Below are 22649 nucleotides of genomic sequence, written 5' to 3' on the forward strand. Positions count from 1 at the left end.
TCATTAACTTTAATTGGGGAATACTCCCTTAAGCCATTCAACAAACTAAAACGAAGCAGAAATGTTACACAACACTCTAGTACCTAAAACTCACCATGTAAGTTTAACCGCTAACCCAGAAATATTACCTCGGGTTAAGAACTTTGCTTCAGGATGAGAACAGAAATCATGCTCCGGAACGAATTAAGTACTTAACCTGAGGTACCACTGCACTTTTGTTACACAACTCACACCTCACCCACACTGCAGCTTTACTATAAGTAAAGCCACATACCAATAGACATCTTGCCTCATTGTAATTAGCTGAATTAAGCACACTGACACCCATTTACAGCATGACTTGAGCATCATTTCTATGTTAAAAACTTGCACCTTTGAACCAATTTCCTATACTCTTAGGACACCACTATTGCACAGACAGACTTCCCCTTCCCCCCCTTCACATCTGCTCTGCTGAGCCTCCCAGACCTCCAGAGCAGATTTTGGGTCAGTGTCGGGGACTGGATGGGAAATCCATTGTATCAATGAAGCCTGTTCCACAGGCAGAGGAGACACATTAGATTTCATTCTTAATACTTACTTTGCCTCCAGGACAAACTGCAAGCCCACTATAAGTGAAGTGATTGTGGTGGGGAGTGAGATCACAAGATAGTTGTAATGACTGGCATGTAATACTTTTATGTATGTCTACTTAGAAGCAAGCTCCTGTGAACTCAGCAGAATCAACATACCGTATTTTTCGCTCTATAACACGCACCAGACCATAACACGCACATAGTTTTTAGAGGAGGAAAACAAGAAAAAAAATATTCTAAATGAAATAGTGGATATATGATTTTTGTGGTTCATGCTGTGGCCACAGACATGTGATCTGACAGTGAGTTTGGAGTAGCCCAATGCAAAAATCCTGAGGATCCATGTGGATCCATGCTTTGTAACCACAGAGGAGGGAAGGAAAGGGAACCATGGATCCTCTGCTCACAACTGCAGCAGATCCCCCCTGCCACCCGCAGGCATTCGCTCCATAACACGCACAGATATTTCCCCTTACTTACTAGGAGGAAAAAAGTGAGTGTTATGGTGCAAAAAATACGGTATATAGTGTTAAACTGCTAGCCTGCTAAGAGTGTTGCAATATGGCCATAGTTCCAATTTGTTTCTAAGAAGCTGCCCTGTAACCAAGTTGCTTCCGATCCTTTTCCTGGTGACTGGGTCTGAGGAGGCAGCAAAACTGACTCCATCAGGTTAGCTGCCTCCAACTGCCATTTTGCTTCCTTGTTTCTCAGAACTGCCTCTTAGCAGCCATTTCAACTGGTCACTACAAGTTGAACTACACTAACTTTAAGAACTGTTGTGTTGAATGTGCTTTATTGCTTTCGTTCCTCTTTCCTTTAATACGATACGTCTAATAAACATTATGCCTGTGGGCATAGCCTGCCTCCTTTCTTTAATCAAAGTACAGAGCTTAGAACAGTCTAAGCACTGCAGAAATTATGGTGGATGGCTTTTGAACTTGATTGGGAACTTGGCACAAGATGGGTGGTTTGTTTTTGTTAAAGGGAAATTATTCTCCTTAGTCTACCTATAAAAATCTCATGTCCAAGCCAGAAGTATGCTTTAAGGGTTTAAATATGGTGTGGGTGAGGTTGCAGTGACAATTTCTGAGAAGTATTGTGGACCTTCTGCATCACAGCCTTTGTATTAAGTATACATCAGGCTGATAATCGTTAGCTTAAAACTGCCTAAAAAAATCATGGCTAAGTACAACTTTGAACCCAAATTCAATGCTGGTACTCTAGTGAACAGACCAAAATTTCAAAGCTTTGTTTTACACTTAGGTAAAGGTAAAGGGACCCCTGACCATTAGGTCCAGTCGTGGCCGACTCTGGGGTTGCAGTGCTCATCTCACTCTATCGGCCGAGGGAGCCGGCATTTGTCCGCAGACAGCTTCCGGGTCATGTGGCCAGCATGACTAAGCTGCTTCTGGTGAACCAGAGCAGCACACGGAAACACCGTTTACCTTCCCGCCGGAGCGGTACCTATTTATCTACTTGCACTTTGACATGCTTTCGAACTGCTAGGTGGACAGGAGCTGGGACCGAGCAACGGGAGCTCACCCCATCACAGGGATTCGAATCACCGACCTTTTGATCAGCAAGTCCGAGGCTCTGTGGTTTAACACACAGCGCCACCCGTGTCCCTGTTTTACACTTAGGAAGTGGCTAAACCTATACCTACTTTATATAGTGAAGTAAATATAAAGTACTTTGCACACTTTGTGTAATCTTCTCAAGCAAACTCAGAAACCATAGTTTAGTCATTTCAATTTTATAGGTGGGCACCTAAGCAGAGCTGGTAGAACCAAATTCACACCTAAAAGGGGGTTTGAAGTTTGTCTTCTGGCCAACCTCTTCATACTGTGTATAACTATAAACTATGGTGTATAATTTATATCAAGTAGGAAATCCATCTTTTAACAAATAAGACACATGTAACTAAGAGACCACCAGACACTTATTGAAATCCTGAGAATATCAGTTTCCTTTGTTTGAAATGTGCTACAATCCATGTATTTGCAGAAGAGTACCTGAAAGGGTTAAAAATGCAGGCTAATTATATTTGGTGGTTGTTTTTTTTTCATTTCACAGTTTTGAAGATGGAAAAACACATTTGGGACACTTGTGCTTAGCAGTATCAATTATTCAGCTTACAAGGAGAGGTGCTGCTTTTATGCAAGATACTGGGGTTTTTATTAGAAATGATACACAAATGTGCACTCTAAACATGGTATAAATCACGCATCTACACTGCATGCTACTGATTCACTTTAAATTTCTGAAAAAGCTTGTGCTCAACTACCTATGGTATAACAGTATGAAAGTCAGCTTTCCACAATATGACTTATTAGTGGGGATAAATCATGTTGTATAAAGGTTAGATTAACCCCAATGATGTCATGTCTAGATGAAATCTGCTAAAGTATATTTTTAAGAGTTATTAAGTAACAGAATCCTGAAATGCTTATGCCATAGAGAAACATTGATATTCAAATTAGAGGTGAAGATTGCAATCCTGTACCTAGATTCCTGGGAATAAACCACACTGACCTCAATGGGAATTGCTTCTCAGTAGGCATGCTTCACTCAGTGGTGAATCAAATTGCACACTCAATTGTACTATTCATAATCCCGTATCATTTATTACCTATTTATTTATTAAACTGCACACCGCTTGATTGTTGAAAGTCCTCAAAGATGTTTACGAAAAGATAAAAGAAAAGTACTTCCAAAAAAAGTAATGGAAATCTAGGTTTAGCAACTAATTTTATGAAGCAACCCACTCATAGTTATGCATAAGAGCACTGAGCCTTCTCAAAGTACATATGCTTAACTTAAATGCCAGTTTGGAGACTTGTTTACAGTAACAGAAAGCAGAAACTTGCAGCACAGGAAAACACACTACAAAATATGAACTGTTTTATCTGATCTTCATCGCTAAAGAAATACCACCCAACTTTTCATGCATGCTCCACCAGGCAGAGACTCTTGTTCTGCACACAATGGTTCAAAGAATGAGCACTCACACTGACAGCCAACAATCAAATGACTAATGTGCACATAAGACACACTACCAACCAATATATTCTCCATCATATAGTATGCACATGTGTGTGTGTAAATATTTTCCACAATAAGAGTCTCCATAATATTCACATGTATTTGAGGGGTGGTGGGGTGGGGGGAAATGCACAAGGCTATCAAAATCCATGGAACTTAAAACACACATTTGAATTTTGCATTACAGCCGGGACAGAAAAAGCTGCAATTAAGAAAACCACCATTGCAAGGCAGCATCCAGAGAGAGAAGGTACAGGTAAGACTTTTCCAGAGGCTGATTTAAACACCTGAAGAGCAAACACGACGGGGTCTGTTTTCATTACTGCGTGAGACTAGAGTTCCAATTAATTAGTTAATGGCCTTCACCAGTCCCAAGGCGAGATTAAAGCGATAAGCTTCTCCAGTTGTTGCTGATGACTGCGCTTTACAAGGCTACTACAGTATCTGCTTAAGAGGAGGAGGAGGAAAGAAATCTGAAGGGGGGGGGGCAGAAACACCGCGAGTCACGCAGCAATGTTAGAAGCGGGCGCGTCTGCAACCTTTAACTTAAGGCGGCGCTCTCTATTTCCTGGTTCTGCTCTCGCGCAGCGGCGGAAAAGCCACGATGCGCTCCGGCAACCACCCCCTCTGGTGGGAGTCTCCCCGGGCTCAACGAGGAAGCGCTCCTCCCACGGCCTGCTCTCGCTCACCCCCTTTCCCCACGACCAGCAAGCCCCGTCTCCTTCGCAGACGCGTTTCCCCCGCGCAAGATGCGCCACGCGCCTTCCTCCCTCCCCAGAACATCGCCACGCTTTCCTTCCTCCGCGCGAGCGACTCGTCGCGCAAAGGGAAAACTGTTGCCCACCACAGCTGACACGCAGCAGCTGCAAAAGGAGAGAAGCAAGCAAAACAAAACGCCGTCCTTGCAAGCCTTGCAACTTAGGCTCGTCTCCTTTACTGCTGTCGCAACGAGAAAGAGGAAGAGAGAGCGGGGTGGGGACGGAGAGAAATCTGTTGCTCTTGTGGGAGGCTTCCTTTTTGGAAGGAGGAGGGAAAAAAAAAAGAAAAGATCCAACAATGGCCAGCGAGGAAGGGACGGAGAGAGACTTAAAAAGTCGCCCCAGCCAGCTGCACGGCTCCCGAGCGCAACAAGACGTAAGAAGTTTTCGAGGCGGGCTCGTCACGCCGTACCTGGGGGAAAAGTTGCGCGCTCGCTCTTTCTCCTCCTTCTCCCCCACCCCGGCAGGTTCGGGGGAAGGGAGAGGAAGAGGAGGCCGGGCCAGCTTGTTTTTCCCTCGCCTTCACATGCCCGAGGAGCAGCTCCCGCTGCAAACTCCCCATGACCCCTCTTCTCCTCCTCCCCCCCCCAAAAGACGCGAGGAGAAGGAATGCGAAGAACCGGATTTTGGAGGGGCGGGCGCGCAAATCCGAAAGGAGGCGGCTCGAAGCAACATCCCCCAACACATGCGCCAGATGCCGCCCTTCCCTCCTGTCCCACCTACGTATTATGCGCCCCACCCCACCTACCTACTTACCTGCCCGGGTGACCGCACCTTTTATCGCCGCCGCCGATCCCCACCCCCCACCCCGCGCTTCCTCTTTCGCTCCCACCAGCCTCGCCGCTGCCCTCGCCGCCCCTCCACCAACCCGGGATATTTGGCAAAAAAACCACAGAGGTAAAGAGATTAACAGTGTGCACAAAGCGAAGCCGCCACCGGCCCCGGTGAGGTGGGGACGGGGGAGGGATGGGGAGGGGGGGTTGGAAAGGGAAAGACAAGACACCCCCCCCCCCCGCTTTTCGCCTCCACAGGCGGGTGCAATCCGCCCGTCCGCGACCGCCGGGGCGAGGCAGGTACTTACCCATCCATGGCACAGACAGGAGGAAGGAAGCGGCGAGGGACGGGACAGGGCGAGGGGGAGGGAAGGGAAAGGGAGCGGAGCGGCCGCCTCACAGAAGGAAAAACGAGAAAGGATGGGCGAAGCGGGGGGGCGGGGCTGCCGGCGGCGCGCAGGCGCGACAGCTGGGCCCTGCCCTGCCCTGCCCGCCCCCTCCTCCTCCTCCTCCTCCTGTTGCGGCCGCCCAGCTCGTCGAGGCTCCGGGACACACCCAAGCGTCAGCTGGAGAGGGGAGGGGGAGGCGCGCACGCGGGCTCGGCAAGGTGCGCGTGCGTTTCTCTCTCTCTCTCTCTCCCCCCCCCCCCGGCTTCGAAGGCTTCTTGCCTTGCCTGGGAGAGGCGAGCGAGAGCGCGCGCCCGCATGCAAATGAACACGCGCGCCCCCCCGGGAGATCTCGGGGCGCGAGCCTTCGGCGGCAATAACAACAGGCAGCAGCTGTTGCTGCTGTTGCCTCGGGCGGGGTGCGCGCGCGCGCTGCCCTTCCCCTCAGATTCGGGGAAGTCCATTTCTCGAGGAATGTTTTTCGAGTGTGGGGGGGGGAGAGAGACGTGGGAAGGGGCAGGTACGCGAGATGACACAATAAGACGAAAGAATATAATCTGCTGCATTCGCAACGGTTCCGGACCTGTTCTCAAAGTTTTCCGGTTCTTCTTGCCTCGTTTAGCCAGACTTAAAATGGACGCATATATAATAATGGGGGTGGAAAGAAAGAAAAAGCTTTCTCCGAGTGAGCACTGTGAGAAGCGCCTTCTTTCTGCCCTCCTAATGGCAGACGTAGAAGATAGAATCTGGGTGGGTTGTAGTTTGTGGATTGTTTGCTACCAAAGCCATTTTGGGAACATCCAGCAGCTCCCAGAGTGCAAGGGTTATTTTCCATTGAACATGTAGCAGTAGGAATATCGTGTGGGCTACAAACCAGCCGAGTTAGGCAGTGTGTTTAACAACACCATCCTAAGATTATAGGCTCTGAAGTAAATTCCATGTTGAGTTCAATAGGCTACACTCCTATAACTTGGAAGAAAATCTCATTGGAGGCAATGAAACTTCTGGGCATGCATAGGATTGCATTGTAAAATGTTCCTAACTCTGTATTGGACAGTGGCCAAAAAGCTTTCCAAAAAGCCCATATTACAGGGGCAGGGTGACCTGGCTTTCACACCCCAGGACTGGAGACACTGATAACTTGAGGTTCCCCAAATTGCTACAGGTACATATTTAAAATGTTAACTCTCCTCAATCCATGGGAAAGCTCTTCTTGCATGCAATGAGAGATATTAGTGAACAACCATCTGTGGGCAGGGCCATACCAGTCTGAAGAAATAAATGCTTCTGTGCTGCTAGGAATAAACATAATTAAAGGCTCTTGGGAGTATCTGCCTCTTCTAAGGACAGGTAATTCTGCAGTTGTCTCTGCATCCGGGAGAAAGACTGAATTATCCATTCACGCCCAATTCAAAGATATGTCAGAATTACCTGGCGTGCCATGTGAATCTCTATTCTGAGCCAGCGTGCTAGTCATGAACTATGCCCAGCACAGTCATTCATACAAAGTCATAGCAGGTAAACTCCTAGTCTTTGCCAGGCTAAATGAGAACAGATTGCATTAAAATACTGCACACTGTATGTCCATTTTATATTTCAGCCTCAGCTGATCGAGACTGCCGTGGTACAACAAAAGGAAACTGTCCAAGATCGAGACTGCCGTGGTACAACAAAAGGAAACTTTCCAAAAGGAGTGAAATGCAAAAAAAAAACCCCAACAACCCTAACCCTCCTCCACCAGAAAGAGCACACAGTTTGTATAATTTTCATTGTCCTTGACTCACCCTACTTAGTGGCCTTCTAAACACATGCAGTGCAATCCTATACACATTTACTCAGAATTAAGCTCCACTAAAATAAAACTTAGTAAAGACAAAGGGACCCCTGACCATTAGGTCCAATCATGGCCGACTTTGGGGTTGCGGCGCTCATCTCGCTTTATTGGCCGAGGGAGCCGGTGTACAGCTTCCGGGTCATGTGGCCAGCATAACCAAGCTGCTTCTGGCGAACCAGAGCAGCGCACGGAAATGCCGTTTACCTTCCCGCTGGAGTGGTACCTATTTATCTACTTGTACTTTGACGTGCTTTCGAACTGCTAGGTTGGCAGGAGCAGGGACCGAGCAACGGGAGCTCACCCCGTCACGGGGTTTCAAACCACCACCCTTCTGATCGGCAAGTCCTAGGCTCTGTGGTTTAACCCACAGTGCCACCCGCGTCCCTAAAATAAAACTTACTTACCCCCTAAATAAGAGATTGCGACTTTGAAGAGCAACAAGAATGGAGGCTTAGGGATCACACTGTATCCACAGCTCAATCTGGGGTTACTTAAACAATTCTTGACCCTGGATGGATTCTATACACCCAACAGTTGCTGCTGGGTGTTGGCATTGGCCATGCAATCCAAAGCAGACTATTGATTTTAGTGGAGAGAGCTGATCCATATTAAAATTAATTTTAGATAAACTCTGCTGAGAGCTTAAGTACTTCCTTGGGAAACGAGACCAAAGGTCTCATTTAGTCCAGAATTCTATCACCTGCATCCAGCTAGATGTCTCTGGAAGGCTCACAAATGCACAAATGCAGCATGATGGCACCCCCTGTTGTTTGAACCCAGGATATGGTAATCAGAAGCAAGTGAAGAGCTCCGCATGCACAGGAGAATCCTGTAGACAGCAGAACCCAGATAGATTGCCTTGTGCCAATGAAGAAATCTAAGGGAGTTGTTCAAGTCTTTGAAACTCAAACCCCGTTTTACAGTCAGTTGTCAAAGCTGCCAGTTTTGTTTGTTTTGATAACAGATGCCTAAGCTTTTATGTAAGGGCTGGGAGAACTGGGCCTTGAATTTCCCCCACACTCTGCATTTTAGTATAGAGTATTTTCCCACCAGGATGTTTAGAGCTCAGTAATGCCCAGCCACAAGCATTATAAAAATGTGAGTCAAGCCTTTCTTTTTTTACACCCTATTAGGCTCTCATACTCAAAAGCACCATGATAGCATAAAGTCTCATTCACCCCACTGGGCTTATAATAGTGAATCACTGCAGATTAAGGGTGGTATGTAACTTAGTTTTACTCAGTTTAGACCCATCAAAATTAACTTAGTCATGTTTATTAATTTCAGTGGGTCTACTCTGAGTAACAGTTGGATACCACCCCATGTTATTATTTTTAAATCTTTAATCATATTTCTGTTTCAGATTCTTTACACAGGCCACATTCTACATTTTTTCAAATAAAAGAACCATATATTTGGGGCACACAAAGCCCATAACTACTTTGACTTAAGTGGTACCATCTGAATGTCAGTGCCAGAGTCAGACTGGACCTGTAGGAGACCATACTTGAATTGGATGTAGGCGCTACAGCCTAAGATCAGTTGCTGTCATGCAAAAAGCTGGAGCACAAAGTGCCAAACTGTAATATAAAGCACGGCTTTATTGGGGAGCCATGGAACAGGTTACTAGCATTTATTTCATGCCTGGGCAATCCAAATTTCAGCAGCTTTGTTCCATGACTTGCTAACATGGTGCCTATGAGCAGTGGCATAGTGTGGGTTGCTGGAGCCTGGGGCAGACACAGGCATGCCAGTTGGCAGGGCACGGAGTGTGAATGGAGCTCACCACGCTAGCCCAGTCTTCACTGCCGCTGGAGTGACCACCCCCACACTGTGGCACCTACCCACTCATTGGGGGGGGGGGGAGCCCAGCCGGTAAACGTGGCCCTTGGTGGGCAAATCCCCCCCAACACCTGCGGAGAGGAGCACCATGCTGGGGTAGCCTGCATGGGGGCACCTGGTTTGCACCACCTCAAAATTGTGTGCCTGGGTCCATGGCCCTGCTGGCACCCCCATGCTATGCCCCTGCCTATGAGCACACATACACTCTCAGAGACCTTCCTGGCACCCTTCCTGTGTTGAAATTGGGCTTGAAAGAAACATTCTATCAAAGCCAGCGGAATAGGTTGTGGTGTGTGCTTGGCTAAAGTATGTGTGTGTGATGTCCACAACAGTTTCTCTGGTGTGCAGATGTGCTCACGGGCCACAAAAGGTTGGCAAACCTGGCTTTATACTTTTCCTTTATACATTGTGGTACCCACCATCTGGAATGCTCTTGAGATGAAATGTGGTACAGTGGTACCTCGGGTTACATACGCTTCAGGTTACAGACTCCGTTAACCCAGAAATAGTACCTCGGGTTAAGAACTTTGCTTCAGGATGAGAACAGAAATCGCGTGGCGGCAGTGGGAGGCCCCATTAGCTAAAGCGGTACCTCAGGTTAAGAACAGTTTCAGGTTAAGAACGGACCTCCAGAACGAATTAAGGTCTTAACCCGAGGTAGCACTGTATAAAAATATTTTAAATATATAAATGAAACAAAATGCTACCTAACAATTGCAGAGACCTATATTGCATGCTCCTATTTTGTACCTAAATAAGGCCATGAGATATGAGTACACACAGTCCCCAGGGTTGCCAACTCCTGAAAGACAACTCTGAAACCTGAATGTGGCCCTGGCGGTGGGACCTTAGAGAGTCAGGACTCAACAGGGTGAAGGATGGGATCTTAGTGTGAAGGGCAGGTGATAAATTGTAATCACAAAACAGTGATAGGAGTTAAAAGGCAAGGCTTTGTATCCTAGGGTACGGCCTTGCATCAAAGGTGTGGAGTCCTTTGCCTGGATTAGAGTGCAGCTGCTCATCTAAGGTATACTGCTACACCAAGGATTTGTTTACAAGTCCTTTGCCTCCAAGCAGTACATCTAAACATGATTCAAGGCTAAACTCTTAAATGTGTCCCAAGCACAAAGCAAGAGCAAAAAGATCACAGCCAGAGTCATAGATTATTAAGACATACTGTATATGCAGTATATTATTAAGGAATTAGAAGATGTTCTAAAAAAAACAAAACACCCCCCCCAAACAATTTACCCACTTTGCATATGGAAAACACTGGTGCTAAGTGACAGCCCAAATGACAAGCAATGAAAACATGGTGGAGAATATTAAGCAGATCAACCAAGAAAGTGAGTCAACCTAATGATGGTACAAGTTGTCACAACAGGAATCATGTCAAAGAATTAAGCTCGTTGAAAACATTTACCGCTTGCTTGTTTGCATGCATACCTTGTTTTGCCTCTCATAACACATGGAGAAGCAAAGACATTCACAGCCCCCTTCCATTACCAACAAGAATATCTCCTGCATTCATTCACAGACCCTTCTGTCATCCTGGATTCTACTTCTGCCCCATCTCACTGCCCAAAGTTATTAAACTTTTTTTTTGGGGGGGGGGGGATAGCTCTGCCCCAGCCAGGCATCCAGAAGAGACATTGGCTCAGGCACCCGGTACACCCAGCCCCTGCTTTCCTACACTACTAGCACTGTGGTGCACCACTTTGATTTATTTCACTGCTGGCACCAGCTGCTTGCACACAAGATATGTCACTGTCAGTTATCTCTTCAGCTACAACATGCATGCTGCCATTCTGCATATGCAAGTTGCAATCATACAATATATATTTTTTAAGAGTGCTGGAAAATGAGCCAAAGGCAGGAAAGCTTCCCTCTCCCTTGAACAGGTAGGGAGGAAATTGACTAAGTTGGTCGAGTTCTCCTTGGTTGACTACCTTCATCCATCACCATCTGTCCACAAGGTTCCTTGTACCAACTATAGAAGGCAAATAATGTGTGGAACTGCATTTCTATCTATTAACCTAAAAGGCTTGTGGTTACTGATGAACGCACCATTAAATACCACTTTTAGAAGAGGTATCAATTTCGTTTCAGGGGTTTCATTTTGTTCCTGCCCCTCCAGAGCGCCCCTTCTCTCAAAAACTGGGCTTTTGATATCAGCAAAAGAGAGAAAGAAAAGCGATTTCCTTTTGTGTCCTTAAAAATATCTCCCTGAGAGGTTTCGAAAAGACCCCACATTTTTATGGATGGGCACAGATGTTTCTTATTACAAGCTAAATTTAAAGTCTGACTTACAGGATATTTCTATATTTGGTATATAAAAAGTAGGCCAGTGGTCTTGTAGTCCATGCTGTCTTGCTAGAAAACCAGATTGACTTCTGGTTGTAGGTACTATTACATTGTTTAATGGCTACAATAAAATACATGAAGACACTTTGGAGATTTGGCATAATAGGGCTAAAGAGCCTGTTGTATGCTGACATGGACAGGAAATAGTCAAAGGAAAGAAAGGCTAGAGAAAAATCACTTGGCAATAAAAGATTGGCAGAAATCCTTTATCTGCATGAACACACACAGTTTCAAACACTAAAGTACTATCGGACACCTCAAAAAGGATACTAAAGTGTTTAATAAATTGGACATTTTTGTTTGGCAACCTAAAGAATAGTAAGTGTTGGCAGAAAACTCAATGAACATTTATGTATGTAGCATCCCTTTAACAAACCAATAAAAGTTCATCCTGTCTTGAGTGTTGGCTGCCATCTCATGCCTAAGCCTACTATACCAGCTAGAAGGAGGTTTTGAAACCACTTGGAGTGAATTGCGGGTGGCAGAAAATTAAAAAAGCACAGATATATAAACACACTGGAAGCTGAGCTAGTGAATGAACCCTGGATGTTGTGGCTGATGTTATTAGGCCTTAGAATAGTGTTTTCCCGTGCCACAAGATTCTGTTGTTTTGCTGCAACATACTAACATAGTTCTGGAAATTGATAGATTCTTAGGCACAAAAAATGGCTGCTGTCATTTGGGTGCAAAAGGGTGAAACTATATAATGACCAGGTGCCCCTTATTTCTACAAATTTCTTCCTGGCTATATGGATGCAAGCAGTCTGAGAACAAATCAAAGATGAAGTTGAGGCAACTGGCCAAAAATAAAAATGAACATTTCCTGTTAAACTCTTGCCTACATTTGCTATCCTGCATCAACAACAAATTCTTATTAGTAGCCCCATAGGAATGTGGGGCATGCAGTAGAAAGAATTAACACTTCCTTCCCCTGTGCTGGCTGCTGTAGGCAACAAACCTCTGCCTATGCCACTGTTGTTGTGATGAACACGTACTAATGTTTTAACCTGATTCTTTCTACACCTTCCCTGTGCCCCCTGTTTAACGTTTGGCTGTTTCTCCCTATTTGAATTGCTTTGGGTCTTTTTCTTAATTTAATTATACTCCAGACCACTTGCAAAAGCCTGAGTTTGTGCTACACTGTTGTTTTGTGAAGAGGAAAAAGGGGGGAAATGAGACTTAATTTTGTGACCTTATCTAGCTTTGCATCATCCCTTAAATTTCTTTGGTGGATTCTAAGCACCTGCTCCTCAATAGATAGACCACAATCCAGCTCCCACTGGGAGAGCCAGTGTGGTGTAGTGGTTAAGAGCGGTAGTCTCGTAATCTGGTGAACCGGGTTCGATTCTCCGCTCCTCCGCATGCAGCTGCTGGGTGACCTTGGGCTAGTCACACTTCTTTGAAGTCTCTCAGCCTCACTCACCTCACAGAGTGTTTGTTGTGGGGGAGGAAGGGAAAAGGAGAATGTTAGCCGCTTTGAGACTCCTTCGGGTAGTGATAAAGCGGAATATCAAATCCAAACTCTTCTTCCTCTTCTTCCCACTTGCCATTTCTCTCTCCCTTCCTTTACTTATTTCAGTTGCCCTTGCATTTATTTGCTTCCTCGTGAAATAATAGCACATGCATGCTCATATACTGTACAGCATTAATAAAGGATACCATATATAAAATAAATGACGTATTAATAAAAATATTTAGCATGTCTATAGTGCTTCATATGTATTATTTTATATATTATAGGGATTCATATGTATTATTTTAAGCAATCACAAAGCCAGGTAAGGAGGTTCAGTCCTTCTCAGTTTTTAAAATGGGAACACCCAGCTCAGTCCTGCTTTCTATGTGAGTGCAGTAGATCAGGTTTAAACACATGGATCTGCAGCTATCACCTGTAGAGTAAAGCTCACCTTCCATGCTACATTAGCATACAAGTGTTTTAGCCATTAAATATATATAAACATGTAACGCTCAGGATATTTTTTAAAAACAGTGCATGAATATAATATAATATAATATAATATAATATAATATAATATAATATAATATAATATAATATAATATAATATAATATAATATAATATGGGGGAGCTTTCAGTTTAGCATAAGGGCTTTCTTTGTTCATTCAAGCTGCAAAATATTGGGAAATTGCAGGTGTTAGCACATACATGTGTTATATAACACATATATAACTTATGCATTATATAAGCACTATGCATATGGTATGGTATCCTATATTGTGGTTAGCTCAAGCTGCACCACTAAAAAAGAGTAAAGAGTAAAGGACATCTGGATGGTTAAGTCTAGTCAAAGGTGACTATGGGGTTGCAGCGCTCATCTCGCTTTCAGGCCAAGGGAGCTGGCATTTGTCCACAGACAGCTTTCTGGGTCACCTGGCCAGCATGACTAAACAGCTTCTGGTGCAACAGGACACAGTGGTGACTGCCAGAGCACACAGAAACACCCTTTACCTTTGCACCACAGTGGTACCTATTTATCTACTTGCACTGGTGTGCTTTCGAACTGCTAGGTTGGCAGGAGCTGGGACACAGCAATGGGAGCTCACTCTGTCACGGGGATTCGAACTGCCAATCTTCTGATCAGCAAGCCCGCATAACTTCTAACTCTAAAACAAATTGCTCATAACTTTCTACTCTGAACTCTAGCTTTAATCTGTTTAGAGAGCAGCCCCGCCATAGCTGTCAACTTTTCCCTTTTTTAAAGGGAAATTCCCTTATTCTGAATAGGATTCCTCACAAGAAAAGGAAAAAGTTGACAGCTATTAGCCCCGCCCATTTGCCATCTGACACTCAGTGCTTTGATCCTCTGTTCTCTTAATGCCCTTTCACCCCAGGCAATTACTTCATCAGGAAACTTGCCAGGCTTAACTCATAACAATAATATAAGTAGCATAATAAATAAAGCAAAATGTTTTACCTATGTAGAACTAATTGCATTTTGTTTATTGAACTTTCTGCCTTCAGGGGACACTTTCACATTGACTTCTTGTCTGGGAATCCCTGCATGTCTTCTTCGGAACCTTGTGTGTCATGTAAGATTCTGACACACAGTAAGTTCATGCTGAATATCTCCCAGGCCTGCTGGACTCTATCAGCATATGAACTGCATGTGAATGCACACGGTGAACAGAGGAAAAGTGGAGCAGTGACCACAGGAAGTATCCAATGCTCTCATTTTATTAGTGCAAGGAATTACACCAGTGCATTGGAAAAATTCCCCTCTCTCCTCCCTCCATGTGTGCCTTTCCCAAATTTGCTCCAGAGGGTTAGGGAAAACCTCAGATCCTAGGTGTGTGCAGGGGGAGAAGGGAGGAAAGTTCTGTTGCACAAGCAGAAATTCTTGCACTGATGGTATGACACAGTACCACTTTGGATACAAGCCAATATTTCTTTATGGAAAGTTTGTCTGCCATTGCTGATCTTCTCAATGAAGAATGCCTGATGGGATTTCAGGAAACTCCATGAGTTGTTGTTTTTTAAAGCACAGTTTGAAAATCATTTGTTTAATGCCAGTGACATGAGCACCATACATTACAATTCTCAACATAGAAACATTCGACATTTATATTTATAGATATTTTTTTTTGCTCTGGACATAACCCGAGATGCATTTTGTTATATCCAAGGTCAGTTTGTGGTTACCACTACTATTGCTTGGGATTGTAGAAATGCTTCCAGGACACGCTAACATTTAACATAATATCTGTGAGCAAAATGCAGTATTACGTCCCACCCCCACCCACCCCCCGATGGCAGCAAAACATGTTTAACAGATGGGTTACCTTATTTTCTACAGTTCAGGGGAAAGACCATATGGCAGACACTTAATATTATTTCACCTCCTCAGTCATGTATATGTGATCCTTTAGCTGTCATTATGAACAACGCTTCTGATCTCCCTGGCATATGTTAATATGCTAACATACGAAAGGTGTGTGTGCTTAAAATGACGTAGGAAGAATCAACACTTTATATCTTGATACTAATTTAAGAATTATCTTCATTACGTTGACAGAGAGGGGTTGGCCCATGGTATTCAAATAAGGCAGGCAGCATGGAAAGTAAATCCTAGCCCGAGTTCCTGCTGCACAGGATTATAGTATTTAACTAACAACTAAAACCATCTGCTGGTAATGGCTAATTTGCAGCTGTTTTAGTCATTTGAAATCGACCATCAAATGCTAGACTAATATGAGGAGTTATCTTTTAGAGCTTGTTTAAATGAGTATTTTATGCAGTGTGTTACCAACTCAGAACTACATGGTACCATGGAAAATACATGTCCCCAAACTTGTGTTGGCTGAAATAACACAAATGCAAAGATAAGGTTTGTAAGGAAATACAGGCAGGCAGTACTTGCCTTAGGAGGGGGGTGTTTAACCTTGCATGCGCCCGCCAACTTCCTCCTGCAAATGGCTTCCACAGCTTAGCATCTGAAACCCTGTGCTGACGTTGTACTGTGTGGTCTCCTTAATTCAAAGACAAAAGAATGCAAGAAATCAGTAACCTATTTTCACAAAGGGCATCTAAGTGAAAATGAGAGATGCAATGCAAATAAATACCAGCCAGAGGACTACACTTCATCATAGAAAATCTTCCAGGGACTGCATGCCAGTAGTGTGTGGAGCCAGAGTATATAAAAAGGAGAGGGAGAACGAAATATGCCTCTTACCTTTGTACAGTTGCCCACATTTCAGCTGTGCCAAAGTCAAAGAAGCACCATCACATTTCAGGGACACAATCCAGTCTGACAAAGCACTTGAGGAGGGTGTGGATCAGAGCAGGTGAGGGGTATGTGGCCTCAGAAGGAGGCATGGTAAGGGAAGAGTCTTGAGCGCCAAAGAGTGGACATTCAGCCCCAGGCTTCAGGTTCCCTACCCCTTATGTAAATTAAAAAGCGTGAAACTAACAACTATCAACACCCAAAAAGCAATAAAACCAAGGCAGTATTTCATAGCACAGTGCAACATTCTATCTTTAAAACTATTTACAGGCAAGAGTGTGGGTTCAAAGTATGCCTATTTGTGTCATTCTCTAAACATTATGTTCCAAATACTGCTGAAAATGTTTCTGTTAGATGTCACACAGTGAAACTGATGCGTAGCAGGGAGAGAGATTTTCTCTGAAAGTACCTCCGTTCAGCACACTTCATTTCCCACAGTGCCAAAACGTAAACACCCACTTGCACTGAAGAAAGCAAAGGGCATTCAGGAACATCTAGTTACTTGTTTGGGGGGTTATGCTCTCTTACAGTCATTTTGCAGTCTGCAACCTCTGCTCCATAGAACTAATGGAAACAGCAAGGAACCACATATGTTCCCATCTGCAGGTACTACATTGGGTACCTTTTTAAAATCAAGCTAGAAGATACAAAAAGTCATAATGAGGAACCATATATGGACAACAATTCATCTTTTATATTTAATGAGTACTGACTGAAGGTAGATGATCCTCATCAAGCCACCAACTCCTGTGTTTATAGACAGAAAGAAGAACCTGAATATTTTAGACACTTCAACAATACTTTTTCCCAATTATTATTTTATCCATTGCGAAGAACTGTACCCATCACAAAAAAGAAGAAAACTTGATAAATTTAACCAGTCCTAAAGGTAAAGGTAAAGGGACCCCTGACCATTAGGTCCAGTCGCGGACGACTTTGGGGTTATGGTGCTCATCTCGCTTTATTGGCCGAGGGAGCCGGCGTACAACTTCTGGGTCATGTGGCGAACCAGAGCAGCACACGGAAACACCGTTTATCTTCCCGCCGGAGCGGGAAGCACATCTACTTGCACTCTGATGCCAACTACTAGGTTGGCAGGAGCAGGGACCGAACAACAGGAGCTCACCCCGTCGCGGGGATTTGAACCACAAAACTTCTGATTGGCAAGCCCTAGGCTCTGTGGTTTAACCCAAAGTGCCACCCGCGTCCTATTTACTAGCAAATGGCATGGTGCACTTCAAATTTCCTCCTTGTTCCATGTGTGCAATACACCTCATGATGAACAATTCTCTTTGTTTCCCTAAAATATTATAGAGAACAACTAAGCTGCAATCCTATACCCACCCACTTATGTACCTGGAAATAAGTCCCACTGAGTAGATCGGCATAGAATTACAATGTTAGCCTGGAGCATTTGTCGGGTAGAAGGTAAAATCTTCAGGATGTTTCTCAACAGCACCCTCAAAGTGTGCACCAACAGCTTTCTAATGCACATCCTGCTGGGGCCTGTTGATGAAATCAATTGTATATAGCAGCAAGATGGAAAGAATAATAGCTTTCCCGCTGGCATTTATTAATTACTAGAACATCTCTTTTCTCTGGTTGATTCATTTCAGCTTCAAACTACGGATAGAACATCACTCAAATTTGCATTAGATTCCCCCCCCCCCAAAAAAAACCCACACTCATTAACTGATTGTTCATTTCCCTCTGCTTTGTTACTCAGTCCAAATTAAATGTTCTCTGTAACCATCACACATCTTTAATACACAAACCCTGAGTATGTGCTTAATTATTCTTTCATCAAAATGCCTGCAGAACGCTTAACACTGTACACAGATAGGACAGCTCTGTTTCCACCAGAGCAAGCTCAACCACCTAGCCACCCAAGTAACTGCTTGGGGCGGTGAGATTCCTTCTGCTGCGTTCTTTGCTTGTTCCACGTGATGTAGCTAAAAGGCTGCAGCCATCCCTAGCTAAAAACCTGTAGTTGTATGATTTCACATTCCAAAACACAAGAAAGGGCATGTTTAATTTTTTGCCCATTTATCGCCTGTATGCTTTTGGGGCAACCTACTTGACTCAAGAAAAAAAGAGAGTTAGAGATACACTATAGCTGCACGTTTATGTAATCTGAATACATTTCCATTTGCTCTCAGGGTTTTTGCCACGTCAGTGGCTTCTCTTGCTTGTTGCCTATATTTGCATATTTATTGTTCTCTTAGGAAATCTGATATCTAAAAGAAAAACAATGGCTACCAAGCATTCTTTTTAAAGGGTTCTAATGATACAAAATTGGAGTGGTCCAAACAGAGGCATAAGGGCAGATTTGCAATTTGCTTAAAAGTTTGGGTCTTTTCTGGTTCAGAATGATGTTTAAATTATCTGTGGAGATGATACTTTTCCTTACCCAGCTACCCTTATCTAGAATTTATTGCTGTGAAGGTTGCATGCTTGACATTTATTTGCTTACTTTGATTTACAACAGAAACTTGTTAATCAGCACATTTTATCTTCTGTGCACATACTCTAATCTCCCTGCCCCCATCTGTACTGCAGGAATGCATCGTGCTTATAATGGACCTGATTTTCATTAGAAAAAGGGGATACCTAGATCACTGTAGGCTTCTGAAGTCTACTTTGTACTCCAACATGAACTAGCCTTTCAAAAACTTGATGTCAATCCATCAGAGCCCTTAGGGGGTCAAGCAAAGGAGCCAAGCACTCCAGTGTGAAAGAAGACTTGTCTCTGCCTGTGGAAACACATATGGTATGTCTCTTCCAAATCTAAGCTAAGCCCAGTTTCTCTCACACACAGGTGAACAGCATCCACACAAAAATGGGAAAATCAGCGAAATAATAAGTGTTTTAAGCCAAGCAGAGCGAAGCTAATATTAATAGACACTAAAATGCAAGCAGCTGTTTGGGTTCATTATGGGGGTGAGGAATCCAAACAGGAACAATAAGCAGGTTTTGTTTTTGTTTTTTAAAAAGAAGTGCACTGCTTTTCAAATTTCACAGAACTCTTCCTCAGGTTCAACATTAAAAGAAAGAAATGGTGGTGGGGGAGAAAAATATATTGCTGTTAGAGGTCAAGGGAGAAGCCACTTGCAATCTGTTACAGAAATGATGGTGATTCAGGCAGCTCTTTTCAGACTACTGTAGTTTAGTTTGTACCCTATGAAAAAGATCACAAACTGCACCCCACTATACTGGGGAGAAGTAGCAGGAGTCTGAGAATATAAATACCATGTGTTTTTTTACTTCTGCTTTCTGTCTAGTTTTGATGGACCTGTTGTGGCCTAATCACTGCCAGAGATAGATTTGAATGCCCTATTCTCATTAAGGGGCCACTGCATGTCTTAGTAGAATGTTATGCTATTGATATTTTGAATCCCTTCTTCCCCAATGAAACACACATACCCTCCAACATTTCTCTGATGAAAATAGGGGCGTCCCATTCCATAACAATAATTTTGCTATTTATACCCCACACATCTTGCTGGGTTGCCCAGGCCACTCTGAGCAGCTTCCAAGATATATACAGTGGTACCTTGGGTTAAGAACTTAATTTGTTCTGGAGGTCTGTTCTTAACCTGAAACTGTTCTTAACCTGAGGTATCACTTTAGCTAATGGGGCCTCCTGCTGCCACCGTGCCGCTGCCACACAATTTCTGTTCTCATCCTGAAGCAAAGTTCTTAACCCGAGGTTCTATTTCTGGGTTAGCGGAGTCTATAACCTGAAGCGTCTGTAACCACAGGTACCACTATAAACACATAATAAAACATTAAACATCAAAAAAACCTTCCCTCTATGGAACTGCCTTCAGGTGGGTCACATAACTCCATACCCTCCAACATTTCTCTAATGAAAATAGGGAAACCCTAAAGAAAAGTGGGACATTCTGGGATATAGCTGTCAATGTTTCCCTTTTTTTAAAGGGAAATTCCCTTATTCTGAATAGGATTTATCACAAGAAAAGGAAAAAGTTGACAGCTATGTTCTGGGATCAAATCCCAAACTGGGATGGCTTCTCTAAATCAGGGATATCCCTGGAAAATGGGGATATTTGGAGGGTCTGAACACATATATTTACTTCTTTTTGAAGTCAAGATATTACCCAAGTACAAAGGCGTCCCCGCTCCCATATACGGTAGCTTATTGGGGGCCTGCAAGATTTGCACACAAGAAGAATACATGGTTGGAAAACACATTCACTCTTCTGGACAAGAACTGAGTTTTACATCCTGAAACATTAGTTACGTTTCTATCCCACCCTTCTTGCAAGTAGTCTATAAGGACATCACTGCATATTATCTCTTCACTGCAATCTGAGGTAGGTCATACTGAATGCTATCAATTGGCACAATTGATTATAGTGTGGTGCTGATAACACCAAGGTTGCAGGTTAAATTCCTGTATGGGACAGCTGCATATTCTTGCATTGCAGGGTCCCTTCCAACTCTATGATTCTATAAGATCATCCAATGTGCCTAGTCCTTCTTCAGTACAATTATCTACTGGACCACACAGGCTCTTATTGGTTTTATTAATTAAATGTTTTACACATACGGAAGGTGGTACCTTCAAAGACACTTATTTGTGAGATTCTTTTAATAGTATTGAGCTATTTTCTGTGAATGTGTAAAATGGGTCAGGGGACAAGACTGTAAGTATCCCCAACACATACATCTTTTTTGGCTATTCTCCTTTGACATTTCAGCTGAAACACTGCTTGTGCCCCAGAATGATGTTCTCTCTCCTAGATTTCGCTGGGAGGATACTGTATCACTCTCACCAATAAAAAAAATATTTCTTTCTTGTAACGTTAACAATGGGCTCTGCTGCAATATTTTCCTTGTATCAGTCTCAACAATTTGAAAGAGCCTTGACAGACTTTCAAGCTATCTGCTGTGGTGTATTTTTGTACATTATGCTAGCTGTAACAGATATTGCTAAAACAATCATTGATGGTGGGTGCAAATCTAGATTTTTGCTGTACTTTGCTCTAGCCTTTGTTCCCTTGAGACTGGCAGATTAGTGGCATGAGAAGAAAACTTGATGCCAAGTGTTCTAAGCCCAGCTGACTCACTGATGTGATGTGTGGCAGCTAGTCGTTATGTGTTTCTTACATTTTGAATATTTGCAGCTTTCCCAAAAGTCTGTGGGAGTGATATTAATGCAATGTATCTTTTCAATCTCATCACCTCACCCTTTCTTTACTAATGTATTGCTGAATTGCACACTGCTCAGCCTGAAAACCATTATTTGGAGAAGCAATTGAGAGATTCTGTTAATGCCTCTTAATTGAGTGAAGGAAAACAGCCAGATCAAAAATAAAATAGCAACAATATAATGGCAACAAAACCTTGCATGGCAGTCCACTGAAAAAAACACATCTATTCCTTCTAAGAATACAGATGGGATGCATTTGAGAGTCCAGCAAGCCACTGACTAAAGGGTAAAGATAGTAGACAATTTTCGGTTCTTGTCAACTTCTTTTGCAAAGGCTGATTCTACCCAGGCCATCTGATGAAACTAAGATTTCCAGTGATTCTGTAGCAGTGTCCTTACACACACACACACACACACACACACACACACACACAATCTTCTTGCAACTTCATGCTGTCTTATATTTAATGTCTATTTAAATATCTATACATCCAAATCTTTATCTGTATGCTTCAAGCACACAAGGAAAGCATCTGAGGGGCAATTCATTGTTACTGAAATGGAAAATCCCTCCCACCCACACAAGAAGACGTTGCCATATCATGTTCCCCAGGACATCAAAACTGTATCAAATTGCTCTCATGTGGGAGACTGAGAAGTTGCCAAAGGGGGTTTGACTAGATGACCCCTGGAGTCACACTCAACTGTAGAATTCTGTTATTTGAAAAAAGTCCCTCTCTGATGTTGTAACTTGTTTTTCATTTAAGGTGTCATCTTGGCTGAGTCCTGGAAGACTTGCACCCTGCCTTGCAGGCCTTTCCCCACCTGGCCTGGGAGAGCGGGGCCCTGACTGACTCCAGCTACAAAAGCTGAGGCTGCTGAACAGAATCTTGGGCTGGGGTTAGAGTATTGCTGCTGTTGATGCTAATGTTATTATTATTATGGTATTTTATTTTGGATCGTATGAAATAAGTGGAAATTGTGTACTTTTTCATTTTCATTTATTGGTTATGACTACTTTTGATATGTTTGTAGCTATGTAACAACACGTCTCTGCCATCTTGGTCTCTACAGTCACAGCAGGTGCTGTAGCCATCCAAAAGTTAGATTTCACCTCCCAAAGCGCACTCCTCCACTGTCTCCTGAGACAGATGGATGG

At 43.6% G+C, this 22649-nt stretch overlaps 1 protein-coding gene and 1 long non-coding RNA gene across 5 annotated transcripts in view; one reads left to right on the forward strand and one right to left on the reverse strand.

Annotated features, from left to right (window-relative positions):
* The window catches only part of PTBP3 (polypyrimidine tract binding protein 3), a 46710-nt gene extending 40824 nt beyond the window's left edge, over positions 1 to 5886 (reverse strand). The window contains exon 1 of one of the 4 annotated variants that reach the window (XM_083481471.1): positions 5457 to 5886. In XM_083481471.1, the coding sequence (XP_083337597.1) occupies positions 5457 to 5464 (8 nt within the window). In that variant the 5' untranslated portion in view covers positions 5465 to 5886. Of the gene's footprint in view, positions 1 to 4787; positions 4915 to 5456 lie in introns of those variants that run through there. The other 3 variants (XM_083481474.1, XM_083481473.1, XM_083481472.1) reach the window with 3 other exon arrangements.
* Positions 1102 to 22578, forward strand: LOC310696293. Its single transcript, XR_014520532.1, has 3 exons — positions 1102 to 1838; positions 2216 to 4751; positions 22258 to 22578. It is a non-coding gene; the product is annotated as an uncharacterized lncRNA (long non-coding RNA).
* Positions 22579 to 22649: the final 71 nt, after the last annotated feature.

Source organism: Podarcis liolepis (assembly GCF_965112155.1).
Source record: "Podarcis liolepis genome assembly, chromosome: 17".
NCBI lineage: Eukaryota > Metazoa > Chordata > Lepidosauria > Squamata > Lacertidae > Podarcis > Podarcis liolepis.